Here is a 25,595-nt window from a genome sequence, read left to right on the forward strand (position 1 = left end):
ATAATGGAGGACTCAAAATAGAACTGCAGTACACTATGTCTAACTGCTTCAAATTCATACTGGAAAATAAAAGACATGGAATTAATACACTTCGCTTTCTGTCAGGCAGATAAGATAAAGGAAACATCAAACTACTGTACGTACCACTTCATAATATTTTAACAGCTTAAAAATAAAGGAAAGTTGTTCTCAGCATCGGGATTGGTTTGGACAGTACAGTGTTTATCACTGCACACAATACTGCAGTTGGTAGGCCTTCAGCTTTCTTTCACCCGAGAAGTGGCTCATTTATCTAATCACAGGAGTAACCACTGTTTATGCTAATGTAACTTTACATAAGACTACTTTCTACAAAAATCTGTAAGGACACTGAATGTCCTCAAGATTACTGTTTTGGAAACAGCTACACAGAGAAATATCAAATTCATTTTCACTACACTTATTTTGTTTTTTCTCACTTTTGCACTTTATTACGATTACTAGTTTTGGCTTTAGCCATCTTCATATAAGTTACAGCAAATTTTTTTTCATGTATTTTTATTATGGTTATAGCTGTAAAACCTAAATAAATATTCAGGTCAATCTTTAATGTTAGCTCATGTGTTTTCTAAATGACTGTTTATTTTAAAAGAATATTATTCAGTACGTGAAACATTATGAAGCACACTATCTGTCTTGTCTACATATGATTACATAAAGGCACCAATACAGTCCGTCTGTAGCACTTTAAATTGTGATGTTTACTTATTGTAGAGAAAAATTTATGACAGAAAGTGGGAAAAATTGCTACATTTGTACATAGTACCTACGTTACTCACAGAGGCTACACAAATGTGAACTGCAGATTACAATGTTGGTTGTGATGCAGTTGCAAATAATAATTGTTCTTTTACATGTGCTGTAACAGATCTGAAAATGGCTAATGCAGAAACTGGTAATCATAATGACGTCCATATGTGATCAATGATTGAAAAGAATTGCACTAAACATGGCCCCATAATCACTGGCTCGCAATGTGACATTATGTTTGTCTTTGGAAAAAAAAACACCAAATTCAAGAACAGAGCTATGATCAGCAGAAGTTCCTCTACAACTGCCCACCTGTCTCTTGGTTGCTGTGAGCCAGCCCAGCGGTCTCCACTACCATCCATTGGTATGTGCCCCCTGCCATGGGGGCTGGATACTGGACGGCCATCTCCACCTCCAGCAAACTCATGCCTGCTACCGTAAGCAGCGGCTTGTCCACTGGTACTGTTGCTGACTGTACGTTGGGGCGATCGCCCATTGGGGTCTCTCGGACGTGCATATGCTGTTGAGCTTGAACCAGGGGGAAGGCTGCCCCCACTGTCTTTGCGCACGCGGGCTTCTTTATTCCGGTCTCTGTCGTGTTCACGCGACTGTGTCCTATTTCGATCGTCGCGCTGTTCTCCACTTTTCTTACTCCGTTCCTTTTCCCGACCACGTTCTTCTTTGTCAAGACCACGTGCTGAGCTGCAATATTATTGAAGTCATATATAAAATCTGCTTAATCTTGACAATGTTTGACATAACAAAGGCAAAAAACAAACTGTTACCTAGATTCACTAGGAGCATATGGTCTCTTAGCAGGACTACCAGAATGCATTCCATCTTTCTCTTGTTCTTTTTCATCATCCATTCGCCGCTTGTTGTTTCCACGGACTTGTGAGTTGTCTTTCTCTGGTGTAGTACGTGCCTTTGAGGAAAGAAAATAAGGATGTGTTTTAAATTATAAGAAGTGTGAGGAAATGCACGCAAAGAACAGGTTTATGCAGTGTATCAGTATCTCAAAACAATCCTATCAGTCATTCATGATATGTAAGCATAAAAATCTATTAGCAGACCCAGAAAATGATGTAAGTTCAAAATCAATTTAAAAAAAAAATAATAAATAGATTGGTTACCTCTTCTTTTTCTCCTTTTTCAGTTTTAATTTTCTTGTCTGCCCCCTTCTTATCTTCACTCTTTTTAACTGCATGTTTATATAGCTTGAATAGTTTCTTTGCATCAAATTCAGTGAATTTTGAAACAAAGTACCACAAATTGCTAAACAGAAAACAAGAAAAAAATAATGATGAAAAAGCCTCATTTCACCTTTAGATCAGATGGTCAAAACATAAATGGACTTCAGAAGTCACATAAATGGACTGTTTACCTTCTCCATTCCTTAATTTTATCTGGTTCTTTATACTCTGACAGGCAACGATTTATTTGATCACCTATTTGTAAAAGGCACTGTCTTGTATGATTCAACTGCTCTTGTTCTGGTAATGAAGTGTCAGGATTATCTAAAGCTTTGAGTGCTTTCTTTACAGGCCTCATTTTTTCCTTACACTAGAACAGAAAAGAATGCATTAAAATTGCGTGAACTCAAAGTGTCACTGTAAATATTAGCATGTTCATAATAATTAATTCACTATGAATATAATCAAAAAATTGAACTGTAAAACCTCATTAAATATTGCAGGGTCTAAATCGCCTATCACGTCCAGAGCTCTGGGCTCACTGTTTGCAGTAAAGTGCATTGGACCAGTTTCTTTCTTGTTCTTCTTGACCTGCTTTTTCTCTCTCTTCTTTTTTACATCCTTTTTCTCCTCTTTTGGAGTTTCTTCTTTCTCTTTTTCTTCTTCCTCACTCCTTACTTCGTGGTTCTCCGATTTTGGTTTGACAACTTTATCTGGAGTTTTTTTCGAAACTTTCTTGGGAACGACTGCGAGATTATTTGCTGACAGGTTCGTATTTTCATCATTTGAGCTCGGGTCATCCTCAATTATTTCCTTTGTCAGAGCAGGTTTAGTTTCACGAGGTTTCTTCTGTCTTCTGGGTTTTGTCTGTAATTAGGATAAGATTATCACTGGCATTAAACCAAAAGAAATGCAAAAACCAAACAAATAAAATTACATTTTAAAAAGATAGCAGAGTAAAAAGTTAAAACCAAATAACTTCATATGTGAAGTTACACGCTCACTACATACAAGCACCAAGTGCGAAAATTATGCATCCTAGAAAAGGAAAATTAGGAAGCTGCTCATCGTGGTAAAAAATCCTGGTCAAGGATTAAATCAAGTTAGGCTGCCCAGAAGCAAATCACACCATGTAGAAAACTGAAACTGTGGCAGCAGAAAGGAGGTACAATTCCCCCCGAGAAAGCAAACATGTACATTTTTGAGTTTTAAAGTATTAACCTTGTCCTCTTCATTTAAAAGACAGAAACACTTTCCTCCAAGTCATAGGTCACTAAAGGAATGTAAAGTGAGATGGTTGGTTCAAATCTCTGAGAGGAAAGAAAATCCAAAAGTCAAGAGCTACCAATAAATTATAAAAATAACAATAAAATTATGAGACAGAATTCGTGAAGGCAAAATTCTTAATACTGCTGAAAAACACAAATTGAAATTACTTACCTTCAAGGGGGCAAAATTCTTAATGCTGCTGACAAACACAATTTGAAATACAATTACCCTAACTTTTGGAACTCAGTTCCTTTCTTGGGGAAGGTTAAAAATAAAAAGGAAGGGCAGATCACTCAGACCACAGGGAGTGACAAACTTGTAGTGAGGACAAAGGGAAACAAAGTTTTATCAAGTGACTTTTCTTTTCGTGCAACAATTGAAACATTTAAAAGTCAAAGGCAAACCATAAACTACCACTGCACACTGAATTATCAAAAGAGCAATGACGTGCACTGTAGGCAGTTTTGGCTACAACTTTTCTATCAGCATGTATTGTTAAACATCGTAATAACCACTTCTTGTGATCAAAATATTTATTTTTATTTCAACTTTGATCATTTATCATTTTCAAGTACACATTTGCAAAAAATAAAAATTATCAAAATTTGAATAACAATAAAAAATTGATAATCATAAGTTGTACTTAAGATGTTTAAAATTACTTGGAGGTTGTGGGCTTGTCCATTCTCAAGCTACTACGTTCATTATTGAAATATTTTACTCAAAAGTATATCGGTATTGCTTAGTTGACATCTCTCTTTCAAATAGCAGAACCATGACTTTCAACTCTTCTTAAACTGAAATTTTCCTAGAATTCACATGTACTCACTGCATGGCTTTTTATGTACAACTACATGACTGCTCTACAATTCACAGTTAAGTGCCTGGTAGAGGGCTCATCAAACTACTACTGTTCCACTCTCAAACAGCACATGGGGGGAAAAACGAACACTTAAATCTTTCCATACAAGCTTCAGTTTCTCTTATTTTGTTACAATGATCATTTCTCTCTATGTAGGTAGGCATCAACTGAATATTTTTTGCATTCGGATGAGAAAGCTGGTGATTGAAATTTCATGGGAAGTTCTTCCCACAGTGAAAAATGCCTTTGTCTTAATGATTGGTACCCCTACTTGAATATCATATCCTTGACATGCTATCCCCTGTTTTGGAGTAGTACAAAACGAACTGCCCTTCTTTGAACTTTTTCAATGTCCTCCGTCAATTCTGTCTGCTAAAGATCCCATAACGCACAGCAATACTCTAGAAGCAAACAATGGACAAGTGTAGTGTAGGCAGTCTCTTTAGTAGATTTGTTGCATCTTCTAAGTGTTTTGCCAATAACACACAATCTGTGGTGCACCTTCCCCACAATGTTATTCACGTGATCATTCCAATTTAAGTTGTTCGTAATTGTAATTTCTGGTTGAACTGACAACCTTAAGAATTGTGTGATTTATTGTGTGGCCAAAATGTAATCAATTTCTTTTAGTACTCATGTGGATGACCTCCCACTTTCATTATTTAGGGTCAATTGCCACTTTCCACCCACCTAGCTCATTTTGCAAACTTATTTACTAGATACTAAATCAAGGCATCGCAGTGAACAGTTTAAGAAGGCTGCTCAGATTATCTCTTAAATCATTTACATAAATTATGAACACAAGAGGGCCTATAACATTTCCCTGTAGAAAGCCAGAAGCCACTTCTGAGACAAAATAATAAAACCAATCATACAACTGAGATAATACTCTATACGCACACAATATGATTAGAGACCACTTATGAGGAACAGTATAAAAAGCCTTCTGGGAGCCTAGGAATATGGAATCAACTTGAGATCCTCTGTCAATAGCACTGATTTCTTCATGAGAATAAAGAGCTAGCTGTGTTGCACATGAGCGATATTTTCTGAATCCATGCAGACTGTGTGTCAATAAATTGTTTTCTGTGAGGTAAATCATAATGTTCAAACACAGCGTATGTTCCGAAATTCTATTGCAAACCAATGTCAGTGGTATGGGTCAATAATTCAGCAGATTACTCATATTTTCTTTCGTGACCTGTGAAACTTCCCAGTCATTAGATACAGATATTTCACTGAGCGAATCGTTGCAGATGACAACTAGGTATGGTAGTATTATATCAGCATACACTGAAAGAAACCTAACTGGTATACAGTCTGGACTGGAAGACTTGTCTTTATTAAGTGATTTGAGTTGCTTCAATATACCGAGGTTATCTACTTGTAAGTTTCTCATGTTGGCAGCTGTTCTTGATTCAAATTCTGGAATGTTTATTTCATCTGCTTTGGTGAATGAGTTTCAGAAAATCGTATTTAGTATCTCCGCTTTGGTGGTATTGTTATTACAGCCACACAGTGAAATATTGATTGTCTTGCTTCTGGTGTACCTTACATAGACCAGAATCTCTTTGGATTTTCTACCAGATTTCGAGACAGAGTTTTGTTAAGGATGCTGTTAAAAGCATCTTGCACTGAAATCCATGCTGAATTTCAACCTTCTGTAAAACTTTGCCAATTTTGGGGATTCTGTGTTCTTTTAAATTTGGCACACTTTTTTCATTGCTTCTGCAACAATGTTCTGACCTAGTTCATATACCATGAGGAGTCAGTTCCATCTCTCATTAATTTATTTGGTATAAATTTCTCAATTGCTGTTAATACTATTTCTTTGAATTACGCCACATCTGGTCTATGCTTACATAGTTAGTTCGGAAGGAATGCAGAGTGTTTCCCAGAAAGGCATCATGCAAATTTTTATTTGCTTTTTCAAATAGATATATTTTATGTTTATTTTTTATGGATTTGGATGCTAACAGTAGTCAGTTTTGCTACAATGACCTTGTGGTCACTAATACCTGTATCCATCATGATGCTCCCTGCTTGCTCAGGATTATTTGTTGCTAGAGGTCAAATATGTTGCCACAACCATTTACACAAGTGGGCTCCTGAACTAAGCGTTCAAAACAATTTTTGGACAATGTTTTATGGCTACCACCAGCTTTCAACACATATATTTTTACCAACATGTCAAGGGTAGACTCAAATCACTACTAACTATAATTGTACGAGTGAGGTACCTATTTGAGATGACACTCAAGTTTTCTTTGACAATGTAGGAAAAGACAGATTGCTACTCACTGTGAAGATAACATGCTAAGTTGCAGACAGACACAATTAAAATACACTTACACATAAGCTTTCGGCCAAAGCCTTCATTGGAAAATGAGAAAAACACACACACGCCATTCACTCAGAAAAGCAAGCACACCTCATATACACATGATCACCAACTCCCGCAGCTCAGGCCAGAATACCAATGACAGTCATGTGTGCATGCGGTGTGCTTGCTTGTGTGAATAAATGGTGTGTGTTTCTCTTTTTCCGGTGAAGGCTGTGCCTGAAAGCTAGTGTTTTATCTTTACAGTTAGTAGCAATCTATCTTTTCCTATATTGTTGATATTCCTACCTGGAGTTCCCATTGTTCAAGTTTTCTTTGGGTTTTCAGTAACTGCATCATCTGAGTCATAAAAAAGAACCAATTACTAATTTTTCTTGATTCAAAAATCTTTAATAATGGACTGACAGAGATTGAATTACTAATTTATTCCAGTTGTCAGGTATAACCTCTCCACACATATTTACAGGAATGACAACTAACTAAGAGGTTGAAGGCATGAGTGGGCATGGAAAAACTGTCTGTTTTGGGGCAGCCAGTACCCAGTAGCTGGGCATGCTCAGCAAAATGACCTCACTGACTATTTAGATCCTCATACCCAATGTAAGTTTCCCAGAACTCAGGCAATGGAACTTGCTCTCTATCATATCCCCACAACCTGTGACTCCCCTGAACTTAAACCCCATTAACATTCTATTCCCCCACTCCTTTCTTTTATTGTTACTACACGGGTTGCCCAGAAAGTAATGCACCGCTTTTTCAGCCGAAAACACTGATACGTAAGTGAAACGTTATGGATGTATTATTTGAAGTCTCCTGAGTGAGTGAGCCAAGTTTGCGTCACTTCCAACAGATAACGTAGCTGCAGGACAGTTTCAAAATGGTGTTTGTAGGTGATGTGTGTTACAAGCAATGTGCTGTCACTGAATTCCTCACTGCAGAGAAAGAAACTGTGGGGAATATTCACAGATGCCTGTGCAAAGTCTATGGAGCATCTGCTGTCGACCGAAGTATATTGCTGGGCACAGAGGTTGAGGTTATCAGAAGGCAGTTCGACGGAGCTTCACGATTGGAAGTGGTCGGGGAGACCATTCACAGTTGTCAGCAAGCTGATGTTGTCATTCATGAGGACAGATGCATCACGACTTGGCAGTTGGTGCTGCATCTGTCAATCAGCAAAGGAAGTATGATATAATTATCCACACTCTTGGATATTCAAACTTGTGTGAAAGATGGATCCTGCAGTGTCTAACAGTGGATCACAAATTGCACAGAAAAAACATTTGTCTTGATTTGTTGTGAAGTTTTGAAGCTGAGGGGGAGGTCTTCTTGTCCGGATCGTGACAGGTGATGAAACTGCGTTCACAATTTTGAGCCCAAAAGAAAATGACAGTTGATGGAATGGCGGCATTTCCACACCCCACAGAAGAAAAAATTCGAAGGAACTGCTTCCACCGGTAAGTTCATGATCAATGATTCTCATTGATGTGATGCCAAGAGGTGGTACCATTAATTCAGAAGCATATGTCAACACATTAACAAAACTTAACGCACACTTCTGGTGACTTCAGTACCAGAGCAGCCCAGGAGATGTTTTGCTGCAACAAGATAACACTCAGTCCCACACAAGTCTGAGGACTGCTGAACACATCGCAAAACAGGGCTGAACGGTGCTATCCCATCCACCCTACAGCCCTGACCTAGCCCCCATGGTCTTCCTCTTAATTGGGCCATTGAAGGATGCTATTCATGGAAGACATTTTGAGGACAATGAGGAGGTGATTCACACAGTGAAGCACTGGCTCCACCACCAGTACAAGGATTGGTACTGACAGGGCATAGACGCCCTTGTTTTGCCCTGGAAGAAGGCCGCAGAATGGGATGGAGATTACATGGAAAAATAGGGTGTGTAAATAAAACACCATTCTTTCAGGTGTGTGATTCTAATCATGTTCATTAAAGAATTGTTGAATAAAAAAAAAGTGGTGCATTACTTTCTAGGCTACCCAAGTATTATAGAATTTATTGATTTATTGTCTAGTCTTTACAACAGGTGGGTCCTTTCCAACCAGGGCCTGAGTGATTCACCATTCCTTTCTAACCTTTCCCAATCTACCAATTTTCCTTCCTGAGGAAGGAACTAATAGTTACAAAAGTTTGGCTTAAAGTTTCCACTTTTAAATGTGCCCATTGGCAGCACTGTAACTGTCTCCTTCTGAAGATATGCACTGGCCAGCCATGTTGTCTCTCTGCTTTTTCTACACTTTATATTATCACAACGGCCACTTATGTTCTAGTAGTTTTGGTGAAATGATTACAACATTGACAGTCTAATGATTAAAGGCTTGAAAGCCAAAATCCATTGCTGTGCTGACTGAACATTACTATAAATGCTACAAAGCTATAGCCAGTGAATTAACATCTTGTAACTCAAATTAATATAAATATTAAATATGAAATTAGCAAGAAAATATTAGGAAGCAAACTACACAGAGCTATTAGAATTCACAGCCTGTGAACCTTTTCCATACAATCCAGAGATATGGCATTATGATATTTGTTACTTACAACACATGAATTATCCAGCTGCTTCTGCAAGATGCGAAGCAAGTAATCAGCTCTTTGCTGTAAATGTTTGGCTTGAGGCTTCTTGTCTTCATTTGCAAGGATTTTATCTCCAATGCCCAATGAAGGATCCATTTTTATTGCTTCCCATGATCCCATACCATACTGATAGACACCTTGCAACAATTTTGAATCATCCTCTATGTCCCAAGGTACGTCATAATTAGCTGGTTTCACTCTGTTGACATAAAGTTTTGTTTGTTGGTGACAGATGAAGTAGGCAAATTAGGTTGCAGTGTGCACTGGACTAGCAGCACTCTAACCAACAAATAAGCACATTTATAAAACACTTCTCCTAGCAAGCCTTTCGGGTCTGTGAAGAAAGACAAGATTCATAATCTCTGAATCACTGCAGCCAAAAACTGGTGCAACACATGGTATTCAAAACATTTATTTTCTGACACAACACAAAACAATCAGTTTCATGTAACACTAACCATCTACAAATCATGATCTAAAGATTGTCAATATCGGTTGAAACCAGTATCATTCTGATTTTTACTAAACAGAAATACATGGTAAGAAAGACGGTGTGTGCGAGTGTATACCTGTCCTTTTTTCCCCCTAAGGTAAGTCTTTCTGCTCCCGGGATTGGAATGACTCCTTACCCTCTCCCTTAAAACCCATATCCTTTTGTCTTTCCTTCTCCTTCCCTCTTTCCTGACGAGGCAACTGTTGGTTGCGAAAGCTAGAATTTTGTGTGTATGTTTGTGTTTGTTTGTGTGTCTATCGACCTGCCAGCGCTTTTGTTTGGTAAGTCTCATCATCTTTCTTTTTAAATATATTTAGAAATACATGGTAATATATACTATCATAGTTCTTAGAATAATGACTTCAGGACGGGTCAACCGTCATAGCTATCCGCACACACGTGATATGTGGGGTGATTCTTGAAATGATCATTCTAAGAATTTTGACAATATATATTATCACACGTGTGTGTGTGTGTGTGTTCATAGTAAACTTGTGATGCACAGCTATTCTGTTTTAACATCTATTGCTAATGTTTGATGAGCATCCGTCTAACATTCTTGCATTTACTGAATGAACCAATGACAAAATGTGGCACTCTACTTTGGATTTCTCTATCTTGGTTATCACTGGTCCAGTTTTATCATACACCACAAATCGTACAGTTGATACTGGAGACGTCAAAGAAAAGCTGCAATAATACATAGTATTAGTAAACAGTAGGCAAATTAAGATTAGGTACTTACAATTTAATTCTTAAATAACTTTTTTGTTACACATTCAGAAATTCTTTTACAGAACAGGAACTGCACTTTATTAGAAATGCCTTCAGCTTAATTTTAAATACTGGAAAAGTAGTAAATTTATTTCCTCTGGTCTCTTAATGTGTAGTATTACACCAATGATAATTATGCACCTATGACAGGCTGCTGTTCCATGATATTTTTGGTGTATATTTGATTTCTCTCTGGTACAATAGTTGTGTACATTTTCCTTCTGTAGTAGTTTGCCCATTTTCAAGAGAGAGTCTCTAGTGAACAAGATAGTTTCACACATGAATGAAAGTGGAACATTCAGAACACAAAGCTCAGTAAAATGAGATTTACAGGACTCTTTCCTTTTAAGGCCATAAATTATTCTTAGAGCTCTTTTTTGCATTCTAAAAGCCTTTGGCAGTGAGCTGAGTGTCTCCAAAAAATGATCTTATATCGAAGCAGTGAGTAGAACTGTGCATAGTATGTCTGCAGCGCTGTTGTTTTGCTTGTAGTTGACTTCAGTATTTTTAGATCATAGCACACAGACGAATGTTTCCTAGATAAGTTATTAATATGTGTGTCCCACTTTAAATCTTGCTGAACCCACAGACCCAAAAATTTTGAGACACTGTCATTTTCTGAGGGATCATTTATTAATCTGCTTGAATAGACACTTGATCAGAGCAAGGAAATAAATGAAAGCTGATCCACACAGTTTTTTTTCAGTATTTACAAGTGTGTATTTTGGTGAAACACTCAGAAAGTCTTTTCACAGAACTTTTTTGTGCTGTCAACTGTAAGGTTTCTGGGCAGGATCCAAAAAGCAATATGCTGGCATCATCAGCATATAATAGGATACTTTTTTGGAGACTCATGTATTCAACATCGTCCACATAAATCAAGAAGAGTATTAGACCTAAGATTTAAGCCCTGCGGTATGCCTTATTTGATTGGTAACTCGCCAGAAAGGAAGGAGCTGTTTCTTGTTTTATTCTTAGTGTTGAATACATACTGATGTAATACCTTCTGCTTGTGGTCTTTTAGGTACAAACACAACCAGCTATGTGCTACACTTCTTACTCCTTGTCTTTGTAACTTTTCGAGCAGAATGTGAAAAAGTCCAGGATGTTGCAGGCTTTTGACAGGTCTAGAAAATTATCTGCAGCTAATTTATGTTGATCAAGGGATTTTAAAGCACAGTCTAAGAATTCTAAAATTGCCGTCTGTGTACATTTAAGCTTTCTAAAACCATGTTGTTGTTATGGTAAGAGGAGATAGCTGTGACACAGGTCAGTAGTTTGATATTTTCTCATAAGAATCTTTCTTTAGCAATGGTGAAACATTTATTATTTTGAGACATCTGGAAAGACACTAGTTTCTAGAGGGAGGTTGAAAATTTTTACCACTGTTTTTATTATGTGGTAAGCACATGCTTTTAATATCAAATCGAGTATTTCATCAAGGTCACTTGACATATTGCTTAATGATTTAATTTTACTTATAATTTCATCGGGATTTGTTTCATAAATATATGCAGAGGCAACCAAGCTCACTGATTAGCTGGAGGAACTTCGGACTGGTCCTTTACAGTTTGATGGAATGAGGTCTTCAGCTAGGGCAGTGACGTATTCGTTGAATTTTGTCACAATTTATTTTGGGTGACTTTCAAGCACTTACTTCTATTTGTTAAGAGTACCACAATGATGAGCACTATTTGAGAATTTTTCACACGAGAGTATTGTGAGCCATCGTTTTTGTGAGTGAATTATATTTCTGTAGGAATATCTCAATGAATCTCAGTTTGCCACTTGCTTTTTGTACAACTAGTGTTATGTGGTCGGGCCTGCACCCAGTCAGGACTGGCTGAATTCCTGAAGATGCTCACTATTTAGAATGGTTTGAGGAAGATGTGTACCTATTTTAAATGATAAGGATGCAGAAAATGTTAGCCTGTCTTTGCGTGGAAAAACAGAAAGAAAAAAATCCAACAGCTCACTGACCCATTTCTTGCCACTAGCAACGTAATGTTATAACAGTTTGCATTGATTGAAAGTCATAGCTTTACAATAAATGACAAACAGGAGACTTCTTTATGCAAATTTGGATATAATATCCTTGTTCAGTTATGTGAAATTACCTGTGTAACATTATAAACATTCTCAGAGTTCCACTTTTTGTAATATGTTCTATGCTTCCAATATGTGATATTATAACATACCTTGCAGCCAACACCCATTTCTTCCTTTCCGAAGGATCTGCAGGCAACACTTCATCCAATGGCTCAAGCTCTTTCTCGCAAGACATAACACTTTTTGCATTAACAGATACACCTCCAAGTTTAAATGAAGGACCTCTCCCTCTTCGTTTCTGGATAGGACCTAATAAAATGGAAGATCAAATGCGGAAATAATTTCTAAGCACAGAAAAAAAAGTAAATTATAACTGTATTGCTTACGATAAAGAGGTTTCACATTTCTATAAGTAATATAGAACTATATGATTATGAATCAACAACTCGACTTGTGGAACAGCACATCAGTCACGTAGCAAGCTCAATGTGCAAGGCTCTGAAAAGGATGAGTTTCCTTTTGACCTACTATTTATAATATCAATTTGCACTTTTTTTATTTTATTTTTATACCAGTTGCTTCTTTTACTGCTTGTTCTAACACAATTTTGTAGCACAGCTGAATATATCCATGCTGAAAAAAAGGCCAATTTTCCCGCGGTTTAACACACTGATTAGTATATTACACACATTTATCCCCACTGGTGTGCAAATACCACAATGAATTCACCAGATGAACATGAAAACAAATTATTATTTGTGGCTAAGATATGAACTGAGAATACATTTATTCCATGTCTTGCAATCTAGAATAACAGTAAAAGAGACTGATAACTGAAGTTACAATACAAATATCCTGCCCAAAGCATTCCTGTATCACTTTTAGCTCCTGTTACACGAGCCACATGAGTTTTCCTAAAGATACAGCATTCTGAGTACCTTACATTCCCCGTGCAACCCATCACTCAAAACTTGAAATGAACAATGTTTCACAGTTGTATGTTGGCATTTGTTTTATGTAAAGTCTGCACATTTTCTATTGCCACAAAACAAATACTTTATTTGTTAGTTAATGCTGTTTGTAGCACAGTATTAAGAGATGGGAAATGATTTATAATTGTTTTGGTACCTTTTTAGAGTATCTTTATGAGCAAGACTATTTCCCAGAAATAAAAGACAAAAACACTCATATACACCTGAAGGAGAAAATGTCATGTTGTAATCAACTAATTAAACTTTTTATTTGCATGTAAAATCTCTATTTTTGCTATTTCTGCTGCATACTTAGTTGGTTGAGGAGAAATAGGTTGGAGGAGAGAGAGAGGGAGGGAGGAGGAGGAGAGGGAGGGGGAGGGTGGGGAGTGGAAGAGAACGGGAGGAGGGAGGGGAGCATTACAGTAAAATGACAGTGACATAAGATACACATTATTTTATTACAGCTGCTGTATGGTTAACAGTGCACAACAACGACAGCATGATCTTACCTGAGAGATTACTATCTTCATTGTTCACATCATTTTCTTTAGATGCTGTCTGTTCTTTCAGGGCTGTCACACAACGCTCTTTAAGCAGCTCACCCAACTTTCGAAGTTCAGCAAGAGGTTTTTCTTGAAGTTCTGCATCACAAGCCACAGCTTCCAAGCGTTTCAGGGGTGCTGCAAATCTCTTGTAACTCTTGACAAAGCGCCTTATCTATAAGATCAAAGATAATAACCTTACTGTTTTGAAATTTTCACTCACTATTGCAGTGTTCCATACAGTTGACATGACTATGCAGAACCGGGGTCCAAATGCCAACTTTTACTTTTCAATCACAGCTCACAAAAATAAGTCCTGGTATGCCCACAATTTTAGTCTATCAGGTGTGTCAACAAGAGTAGCAATATTACTTTTTGGTATAAAATTTTTTATGAAACTTTAGTGACTACAAGTAATAACAAATTATTAAGAGATATAATGAATTATGCAATCTGTATAACAAATTGCTGCCAAAAATTAGATGTTACAAACTCCTTGCTTCTGAAAATCATGTAAGAATGCAATGGAGGTGGATCACTTCGTTAAGGAACACAGCATAATGAGTGTAAGCTAAAAATATGCCTATTGTCACTGGCACAAGCACACAATCACGTCACTGGCATCAGACGACACAGGAGAGGTTTTGGGGAGGGGTGGGGAGAAGGAGACAGAGAGAGAGAGAGAGAGAGAGAGAGAGAGAGAGAGAGAGAGAGAGGATATATTCATAGTATTACATGCCTTGACAAATTCAAGTTCAAAAGATGAGTTACAGTAGCCCACAATTTTTTTGGGTATATCAGCTACACAATATTTTCTTTACACAGTTTGTCTAGAAGTGATGATCTCCGATAAAATTTTGAAAAATCTATGTCACAGACCCACTAGCCACAGTTAGAAATGAAACCTTTCACATACATGAAGGACGTTAAGGAACCAGAAGCTAAGAAATGTTAGTTAACAGCCCACATATAAGATTTGCCTCTGAAGATAAACAATCAGAAAATCTTGCTTATTCACCATATTGCCATCGATTTTGCTTGGCACAGGCTGGGAACAAGGCCCAGCAGCTTCAAAGGAACAACTGGAGAGGTGCATGAGATCCAACACACGGCGTAGTGCCGAGAAGTTTACTTTAACTTTTAGTTCACGTATTAATATAGTGTACAGAGACTGGAAATGTGAAGCAGAGGGATACCTCTGCATCTGTGAAGCCCTTGATGCTCTCCCGAGGAAAGAGAGGAGGCCTGCCTCTCTTTCTTGGTCTTTCGTCATCACTACCTCCTTCTGATGAGTCAGATTCTTCTCCTTTCTTACGTCTTTTCCTCCCACGTCCACTGCCTTCACCTGTAGTATTGACAATTCACAGTAAATGTCTAACAAATATATAAATAAGAATATAATATTCCCAATGCAAGTAGCAACATACCCTCACTTTCTGACTGGTTTATCTGTTGCAGCGTCTTCCGGCTCCTCGGAGGTAAATACAGGTCATCCATTTCTTTCTGACGTTCTTCTTCTTCCACCTTCTTTCGGATAGTTTCAGGTATGATTTCGTCCTGTTAAGTATATTTTTCAGTTATAATGACAAAGAATATTCCAACGGATGGTAATTTTTTTAAATTTCTAGCAGAACTAACAATCTTGTTTTATAAAGCATATTTTGATGACTGACGCATCATCTTCTCCAGGGGCTCCAAATAATGATCTTTAGGTGTGTGTCCACTAGCAAAGTAACTTGTGCAAGCTCTTGCTGAATTGTTAACATTAGAACAAAAACTTCCACAAGTTTATGTCTACAAGTTGCTTGGACAAGTTAATTTCAGCAACTTGCTGAAAGTATATGATAAGTGTTGACACTAGAGATGCATCCTGAGATCGGCAAGTGGATGTTTACAGTGTTGTGATAAAAACCAGGGCAGCTGCCATTGTTGTTGCATTACTATTACAGAAGAAAAATCAGAAAATCAAACAGTTAAGAAAAAAAGTTTGGGTGAAGAAATGGATACAGAGGTGTACCATACTTATTTATCAAGAACCACCATTGAAAAAATTAAAATCACAGGAGTTCATTCAGATTAAAACTTTATGAGGATGTCACATGGAATTATCAAAAAACTCTTGTCTATTGTACAATAAAATATTCAAAACCAGGATAAAAATACGCTGCAAGCTATATCAGCAACAGATCAACTTTGAATTATTCTTTGACTTTTGCAAAAAGTATCTGTTTATTTTTATTACACATGTAATGAAATTGAAAATATGGTGCAAAAATTCTGCACGCCAGAACACAAGATATTGCCTTTTAGTTACTCTTCAGTTTTTGCAAACATTATTTATTACAAATGTAATGCACTTATATCTACATTAAGATTAAAAATCAGCTAAGATTTAACGATATCTCTACACCCATTCTACTTTCCCATCTGGTGAAACAAAGTAATTGGTTAATTTTTTCAGTCTTCCTTGGCTGATGGTGACCAAGTATATTTGAGTTCCCATGCTACACTTGTTTCAGTTCACCTGTCTTTGTGACATTTTCATTTTCCTCAGTGAGACTCATGCCAATATTGAACACACAAAACTTTTGCAAATTTGAAAAAAACTTTCAGCAACTGTCAAGTACTTGCTGCAATATGAAAGAAACTGCTTCCATCAACTTGCGGAAATTGCTTCTGCAAGTAGATGGACAATGCACAAAATATGCTTAATGGGAAAAAAAAGACACAAAAAAATAAATAAAATAATTTATGTATCTAATCCAATGAAGATGATTTTCTTCAATGATTTAAATATGAAAATGAAAAATATCACATCATCTTCATTTGAGACAGGAAAAAAAAAGAGGCCACCAGTTCTAATTAAATAGATTATGATTAAGCAGACAGCAACATGATCTGATTTCAGACTGGAACTTGTAATTAAATGGTAGAAGAACTGGAGATTTCCTGAACAAATAAAAAAAAAAAAGAACAGGAAGGGGGAGAAGAGGCTTAAAACTGAGAAAAAGAGGCTATTGAGAGAAAAGTTTCGTGTGAGAAGTCCCAGCTTGCTTATGCCACACAGGTCCTATTAATATTGCTGGTCCTTGTACAGAAATGGATTCCCACATCATTTCTACATCTTCTCCATGAGAAATACGCTAAAATCATCAGCAGCGATATTAACTGCAAATTTATTATACATCAAATTTTGATGGGCAGTGTTCCACATAACTACAAGTGCTTGGGCTACAAGAACTCTTTAGAAATGTAACTACATTGACAGACTCGTTGTAGTACCAGTAGATATCTTCTTATGATATGAAAGCAATGGGGTATCTCACCCTCATTATCATCTTCACAGCTTCATGAATGATCTCTGATACATGTTAGGCTTAACTCTGTTATATTAGTACCCCCCCCCCCCCCAACCCCCTGCTGGCATGTCAGTCCTCCTATCTGAGCCACACTTTCCATTCTCTGTTTCTGATACTAATATTTTTTCATTCATGTTGTCATATGTTTGCTATATTCTGGTCCTCTCCTCACTACTTCTATTTTACTGCTGCTACAGTTTCTTAATACTTCATTACTGAGCACCTTCCTGCGAAACTTAGGAAGACAGTTTTCTACAATATTTCAGTTTTGCTTCCTTCCTAGATCCCATGAGTTCAAGAAAATCTGTCTTCTTCTTCACCTTCACACCCTGCAAAAGCCCCCACTTCCTTCATACATGCTTTTAAAGCTAAACAGAAATGCTTTGTTTTCGAGAAGCTCGACATTATATCAGATGTATATTTCTCACCATGAACATGGTAATTATATATTTGAAACACATTTCCTCTATCTTAACTCAGTGTGTATATTAACAACATGCAACACAAAGTATATACATTAACATAAAAATGGACTTTGAAAAATGCTAACCCAATCTTTGCTTTCATCATCAGGTTCATGTTCTGTTACAGCTATGTCCTTGTCTTCCTCAAATGCTGCGAAGCTTGCAACTTTGAAAGCAGATAAAAGCTCATCTCCTACAGTAGCCGGAGCATCGTCACGTGTTTCTGCCCTTCTCAATATTTCATCTATATCACACTGCAATTAAAGAAAAGAAATGTACAAAAACAACAAGATTAAAAACTAACACTCTAAAAACATGAATACAAATTAACAGTCAGAAATACTTAAACCAAACTTTTAGATAATATTTTCAAAATATAAAAATATGTTATGAGAATTATATATGCTGTTAGTTCTAGAAGATCCTGCAGATATGTCATGAAGGAACTCTGTTACACACACACACATACACACACACACACACACACACACACACACACACAAACTTGTCTGTTAACATGACCAATATGTTCTTCTCTAAAGTAATACAATCCAAGGATATCAGAACCAAAAACAGCCTCTACATAGACTTTACGAATTGAACATTAGTTCAGAAAGGAGTACATGTGTACATAGTTACTGAACAACTTCCCATAGCATGTAAATGTCTTGAGGGTAATGTAGTGGAATTAAAGAACTTGATGTTGGACGACTTTTCTTATTTCGTAGATGTATTAGGTTCAAATATAATTAATATTAGCACTCTAGTACTATGTTCCTTAAAGGTAGGTCATTTAATATGTGCCATTTAAATAAGATGACTTCTTTTCACATCCCAGAGTCTTCTCTCCCTAGAATCAATTTAATGTAATATAACTGAAAGTGTTAACAAACTATCAATAACTTCCACTGCAGTTCTCTTGTTTAGGCCGTGTGAACAGTAATAATTGTGAATCTTTTTGTTGTGCCTATCGCGACTCAGCATCTAAGCTATATGATGATTGGAAACTTTCCTTCTCTGGTATTGAACAGTTATAAGTATTTCAAGGAGACAGTAGATACTTACAGTAGGCTCTTCATCACCATCCTCTTCATCTTTGAATAATTCCTCAGCTCCAAACTTGAGTATTGCTGTAAGCTCTTCTTTATTGAATGGAGTCGTAGATGAGGAACTTTTTTTATCCAAAACGGTTCGCCCAGTTGTATCCATCCGCTGAATTACGAGGTGGTCCAAAACCATTTTTTGCTTTGCACGTTCAACAATTTCCTCCTCCACTGAGCTTCGTGTTACTAATCGATATATATTAACCTGTAAACAATTTTTAAATATGTAAATTTTGGACAGAAGTAAAGTGAGCTACAGGTCATATCTTTTGGTTTATAATCTTTATAAATGACAGTTGAAATGCACAGATGTCATGAAGCTAGTATTTGCTCCTCAGTAACAATTACAGTGGAATAAGAACAGAAAAATTTTCATCTAGACAGCAGGAGTTATGAACAGAAGTGAAAGACAAAACAAACACTAGCTTCAATAAACACTAGTTACTTCAGCGAGGGTGTGTATCACTTTGAGGTGTGTTTAGGAGAAGTTCCAGCTTAATATCTAAGCAATGGGAGGAGGGAATAAAGATGAAAAGCAAAGTGAACAAAACTACACGCACACGCACACGCACACACACACACACACACACACACACACACACACACACACACAGACAGACAGACAGACAGAGAGAGAGAGAGAGAGAGAGAGAGAGAGAACTTACACTAGGTTACACACTTTTTCAGCTCTACAACAAACATCTATATACATTGAGTAAAAAAATGAAAAAGAGGAACTATGGTCATATTTCTTATCTGATAATGCATATCCCATAATGGATCAGACAATCAATGATAAGCATTTAAAACCCATGTAAAAATCAGACAATTAAACTAGCTTTTGAACTTTTGCTAGTTTTTGAGTTTTACAACAAACAACTATACTAACACAGACATCTGACCTTTCATCTCCATAACTCTGTGGTGTATGTTCTTGTTTTTAGTAACGCTGGAGCTGAAGAAGGTGGGTAATTGGTTGAACACTAATGGAATAATCTGACCTTTAAGTGCACCTATTCCTCACCTGTTATTCATCTGTGAGTAGCTGACTGTCCTAAAGGCTGTGGATAATATAACAAATAGCCAGACTGAATTTTTCACTCTGCAGTGGAGTGTTTTAATACAACAAATATATTGCAGTATTATGAGGAAACATTTGTTAAATGCTCTACAACAGATCTGATATGAGAAAAAAGGTGGTAGAAAAACAATGCTTTTCCCAGCAAGTGATGAAATCTGTAACCATCTACGAAACAATTTGCTTATTATGACGACACAAGCTGAGGCTAGTTGCTGGAAGAAAACCTGGGTTATTTCATTTTGAACTCCATACACGATATTCTTAATAGATCACAATCCTTTTCAGATACACGATTTGCTGCATTTACAATTTGAATCATAATACTGACTTTTTCTGGTACGCACAACAGTCTGGATAAATTCAACAAATGACATGTTCTTAATGAAGTACTCATTTAAACTAACAGTCTTATGGAAAGAGGAACAAGAAGTGATTTTTGAGATGTGTCACTTAGCGACTGAATACTATTCTCCACAATTTTGGTGTATTTTTCACAGTGTTCCATTACTTTTAATGCAAATTTTACCTTCGAGATGTGGAAATAACTGATATCAAAATACAAAAACAGATAATAGCACCTTTTGCTCTCAGAAAGTAGGAAGAATCCAATCTCCTCCAAGAAATTCTCCTTGTTTCTCTTGAGAATGAATCTGTGATATGAAAGCTTTGAGTGCTATAATCAATTTTTATGAGTTTCCATCACCTGTCCTGAAATCAAGTACTTGTTGGACCATTTCTCTCTCTCTCTCTCTCTGCATATATGATTTCACTTGCATGCCTACCTGATTTTTCTGTCCAATTCTATGAGCACGTGCTTGTGCCTGCAGATCATTCTGAGGATTCCAGTCAGAATCAAAAATAATTACAGTATCTGCAGTTGCCAAATTAATACCCAGACCACCTGCTCTGGTTGACAGCAAGAAACAGAAATCCTAGAGAAAGGAAATAAAACATGAAATTAAAAACAGAAGTTCTCACTGAGCTGAGGTACAAAACAGGCACATTATGTGTGAGTTGTTAAGAATAAAACAAATTACAAACACATTATATTCACTATTATAATCAAAGATTTGATTGCTGTAATTAGAATATGATCTTTCTATTGATAGGCAGCAGGTTATGAAGGCATTGCCTCTGCTATTCCCATGAAGTAACGCACTGCATATAAAAGTGTTATGAGATTACAGCAGACTGAATAAGGAATGCACGAATATTAAATTGTAAGAGGACAAGTTTTGTGTTAAACCAAAGCAATAACAAGTGCTTTCAGAAGAAAAATGTAACATGGCAAATTAGTAAGGCAGTGACAAATGGAAAATATCAAGAGTCAAAGTGTGAAGGAGGAATTGGTTGCAACAGGAAAATATCTCTTAGATTTGAAATTCTGTCTACCTAATTCTTATCTTTCTCTTACCAGCAGCTTCCTTGCTTAAAACATCTGGCAGCTTATTGCTCATACTTGAGTATCACTGTTAAATTAGTTATTACAGCAACTCCAGAGATAGTTTTAAAGTCGAAAGCACGTGATGAGTGGTGGAGCCATCTAAGCACTCTACGTAAGCGGGACCTCCAGCACCTAGCAGCCAGTCACCGACTCACCTCGGAAGATGTTGCCTGCAGTAGGCAACAAAACGTCAGGAAGGAGAAGAAGTTTTATATATGGAGCACGGCAATTCAGCCTGGAAGTTTTATTAATGAAGACGCCGGCCGTGAAAGCTTACATGTTATGATTACACGCCTCTACGGGGAGGATATGTCGATTATGGTACGACGACTGGAGAGCCTACATAAGAAAAAAGCCCAACAACTTTGTTCACTCACTTTTTTGCTACGTTGTCGTGACAATGGGACAGTTCCGAAGTTTTTCAAGGCGAGAAGAATGTTCCATTCAGCGCAAGCAAACCGTATTTATTTACGCATGGAATTGATGATGCTGTGAGAGCGGATCCAATAAACATGTCGAGAACTTGCAGTAACTTGGAGCTGTGCATGCACTCATGTGCAAGTCAATTGTGTATTTTGGAACTACTCGAGATGCAGTACGCACAGTGTACCTCTATTCCTTATTCTACTGTATTCTGCCTATAAAAAAAATCACTGACATTTGTCTTTTTCTGTGTTAGTTTTAGATGTCTGTGATGCCTACTTTACAAAGGTCCATCGAGATCAATTCTTGGTGCCTCTATGAGATCAATTCTTGGTGTGTCTACAGCATTTATGTTCTCTTTATATGGGGAAATCATTTTCACTTGCATTCTCTTGGTATGTAGAAAGTAAACAGCAGGCAGCTCAAAATGTGCCTGAGGGGTGAGGCAGGGTGTGAGGGAAACAATCCTTTCCCTCACTCCCTTCCACCTCATGGCTGCCTATCATCAGTGGTATTGGCTGAAAGGAAAATACTGCCCTACTAGCAAACGTCATTGTTTGCTTGCTTTGCTGTGTCTTGTTTGGTTGTTTGTATTCAATCAGAACATGCATTAAAGGGCAGTGCATAATGCACAGTGATTAATTTGAGTACACTATTAATAGTAATAACTGTATGTAACTACCAAAATGTATTTTTTTGCCACACACATCAAATCTAATTTACTTAAAACTTGTTAGTGGAGGTGATCTATCTTCTGATTTTCACTTAGGAAGGGATGTCTTGCCTGCTTATAGATTAAGTTTTACCTTAGACACAGCATAAGTGCCAATGGTGAAAAATTTTGTGGAACAAGAATCCAGATAATAAATCTCACTGTAAGCAAGAAACAGACAATAAATCATTTCCCTGGTATGATGTTTTAACTGAATAAGATGAGATATGTGTTGGGTGAGGGTGGGGGTTGGGGTGGGGGGGACTGAAATGACTTGGAGAGTGGTAGAATTCATTAACTACTTATTCAGATGCTACCCCTTCCATAGAATTGAAGAACTGGACCATTATTAACCTGGAATTTAACATATTCACATCCCTTGGATGTAAACAACTTAGTCACACAATGTTGTCACAACTGCACTAACAATAGCATGTTTGGAACAGAGCATACCATTCTGTAGTAGATACATCCAAATGCCCACCTGATTTCCTACTGTGGGCACTATTCTCAATAACGGACATTACATAAATCTAGTTTAGCTTGCAATCCAGTAGCCTTAGCATTTTGAGCTCATCTTTCTTTTCCTTCTTCTCATTTCAGGTGGAAAGATAGAGGACACAGAGTAGTACTGGAAGGGAAGACAGGTGGCTATTGGCAGCAGCACCAAAATGTGAATGAATTCTGGCAACACCATCAACTACCAACAATTCTGACACCTGTCCCTTATACTCTGACATCTGAGTGCACAGCATTTACAGTGTGCTGCAGGAGTTATCTGAGTATGCTGATAATGTCACTGGAGCCTTTACAGACCTCACATTGTAACAAAAATAAAAGCTCGATTTCTTGGCAAACAATGCCATCCATAAAGGGCATTGTTAACTGGAACAAATAACACTGTTATTTCAAAACAGAAACGAGAGGATGAATATCAGCAGGGAAGGTAACTGCTGCTGACTGAAAGACACTCTCTCTTCATAGAATGAAACTGATGAGCATGTGTAGAGATACAGGTGATGGGAGCCACCCACAATCAGCTAAGGTGTTTAACTACTGGCATGTACCAATAATGTGATGATAACTGGCACTGAGGTATTCTTAATAATTACTACAGTCCAACTGACATTTCATTAATAATTTTTCCTTTCTTTTTTAAATTTAGCATCACATCATTGCATGGCAATATCATCACATTAACATTTGTGCACTGCAATATTTTTCTTGAATAGTTATGTAGGTGTGTGTAGTTTGTGTGATTTAATATAAAAATGAAATTCAGAATGTCATACTCTCTCCTGGATGTGTGTGGAATTCTGTTACCTGTGACCCATCAGCATTAAAGTGGTCCAGAGCTTGTTTTCTCAATTCTCCTTTAATACTCCCATCTAGTCTTTGGAAGGGGAAGTGCCTCAGCTGCAGGTACTCTCCCAAAATGTCCAGCATCCGCACCATTTGAGAGAATATCAGAACACGATGACCTGTCTCTTTCAGGCGAATTAACAGTTTATCCAGTAGCACTAGCTTCCCTGAACCACGGATTAGGTCCTAAATGTGACAAAAGAAATACACAAATGGCAGTTAAATTGGAAAGGAAGCACTGTTAATTAATATACACCTGAATGGCAGTTTTACTGGAAAGGAGGTACAGTAAATTAAAGTTACAAAATTAAACACAGGTTACCTGTAAATAGTCTGTGGGAGGAGGTTTCTGCTCATAATCCAATGGCTTTATGAGAAATGCATGATTACAACATTTCTTTAGTTCTATAACTATATTAAGAAATGTTGATGAGGAACCCTTTACACCTTTCCTGAGTGCATTGTAGTTCTTTGTTAAAATCCACTTATAATACTGTTTCTGGAGTGAAGTCATCTCCACTCGTAAAATTTGCTCAACCTGAGAGAAAGAAAAAACTACAATATAAAACCAAAGTCTATCAATAATTAATAACAAAAAGAAAATACATAAACATTAGCATCTATGTAAGTAATTAACCAGAAGTGGTCTAAAATAGAATCAGGTTTACTCATAACTGCAGTACACTTGCAACCACACACCTAATAGAGAAAATATATAACAACACAACAAGCATAATACTATAGCTTGAAATTAATTGTAAAATAGTACTATTTAATTGGCAGTTAAACACATGAAAGGAACCTCTAAAAGCTAGTTATTTATGGCCATAGAGCAGCTACTCAGCAATGTGCAAAAGGAATTTTTCACTAACCTTTGCTGGGAGAGACTTCTCAACATCTTTCTTCACTCTGCGTATTATGAAAGGTTCTAATTGTTTGTGTAGTTTCGAGTAACCTTTCTGTGCGGCATTGTCATGCTCCTTCTCAAAGTCTTCCCAACAATCAAACCTATGACCAGAAAATATTTTTATTAATGCACAAAACTGGAGTAATAGCACCACCACAGCTAACTATATTGCAGTCCAAGAATACTTCCATAAGTTTTTTTTTATCATATTGCATACATGACAAAAAGGCACTACATGCTTGAAAGTTTAAATTAAATGTATGTATTTGGTACAAACTTGTTAGGCATGATGAAATGCAGAAGACTCCACAGCTCTTTCAAGCTATTCTGAAGAGGTGTCCCCGTTATAAGCAGACGATGATTTGTATCAAACTCCATAAGGGCTTTATAAAGCAGTGAATCATCATTCTTCAGTCTATGGGCCTCATCTACGAGTAAAGCAGCCCAACTTACGCTTCCCAGAAATACTTTGTCTTTCAAAACTATTTCATACGTGGTTAGGATTGCATTAAACTTGAGACGCTTAGAACTGGCATAGCACCATTCGTACTGGCGTATCTGGAAGTAAAATTTATTGTTCAGACTTGCATTTTGGCTGATAGTAAGGTATGGAAGGATGGATAGGAGGACAAAAAATTACCAAGACAATCTCAGACAGATTCCAAAAATTAGTTTCCATTTGCACACATTTATATACATCAACCTAAAATAACTTGGGAAACAGACTCAAATGTGAAATATATCATGAAGCCTCCTGTTTACTCTCTGTTCAACTATGCATATAATGTTTATCTTCGAACAATTATAATTTATTTATACTTCTTATTGTGTTGCACAATTAAAATAAAAGTTT

General features: G+C 36.9%; 1 protein-coding gene across 1 annotated transcript in view; it reads right to left on the reverse strand.

Annotated features, from left to right (window-relative positions):
• The window catches only part of LOC126088474 (chromodomain-helicase-DNA-binding protein 1), an 82,000-nt gene that overhangs the window by 15,641 nt on the left and 40,764 nt on the right, over window positions 1-25,595 (reverse strand). The window contains exons 12-28 of the mRNA XM_049906616.1: window positions 25,020-25,300; window positions 24,708-24,843; window positions 24,158-24,373; window positions 23,797-24,021; window positions 20,677-20,826; window positions 18,776-19,018; window positions 17,797-17,964; window positions 15,315-15,444; window positions 15,084-15,232; window positions 13,855-14,062; window positions 12,521-12,680; window positions 9,020-9,254; window positions 2,469-2,849; window positions 2,174-2,352; window positions 1,923-2,064; window positions 1,575-1,714; window positions 1,102-1,491 (exon numbers count right to left, since the gene is read on the reverse strand). Coding sequence (XP_049762573.1) covers window positions 1,102-1,491; window positions 1,575-1,714; window positions 1,923-2,064; window positions 2,174-2,352; window positions 2,469-2,849; window positions 9,020-9,254; window positions 12,521-12,680; window positions 13,855-14,062; window positions 15,084-15,232; window positions 15,315-15,444; window positions 17,797-17,964; window positions 18,776-19,018; window positions 20,677-20,826; window positions 23,797-24,021; window positions 24,158-24,373; window positions 24,708-24,843; window positions 25,020-25,300 — 3,533 coding nt within the window. The remainder of the gene's footprint in view (window positions 1-1,101; window positions 1,492-1,574; window positions 1,715-1,922; window positions 2,065-2,173; window positions 2,353-2,468; window positions 2,850-9,019; window positions 9,255-12,520; window positions 12,681-13,854; window positions 14,063-15,083; window positions 15,233-15,314; window positions 15,445-17,796; window positions 17,965-18,775; window positions 19,019-20,676; window positions 20,827-23,796; window positions 24,022-24,157; window positions 24,374-24,707; window positions 24,844-25,019; window positions 25,301-25,595) is intronic.

The sequence above is a fragment of the Schistocerca cancellata genome, chromosome 6, assembly GCF_023864275.1.
Source record: "Schistocerca cancellata isolate TAMUIC-IGC-003103 chromosome 6, iqSchCanc2.1, whole genome shotgun sequence".
Classification (NCBI taxonomy): Eukaryota; Metazoa; Arthropoda; class Insecta; order Orthoptera; family Acrididae; genus Schistocerca; species Schistocerca cancellata.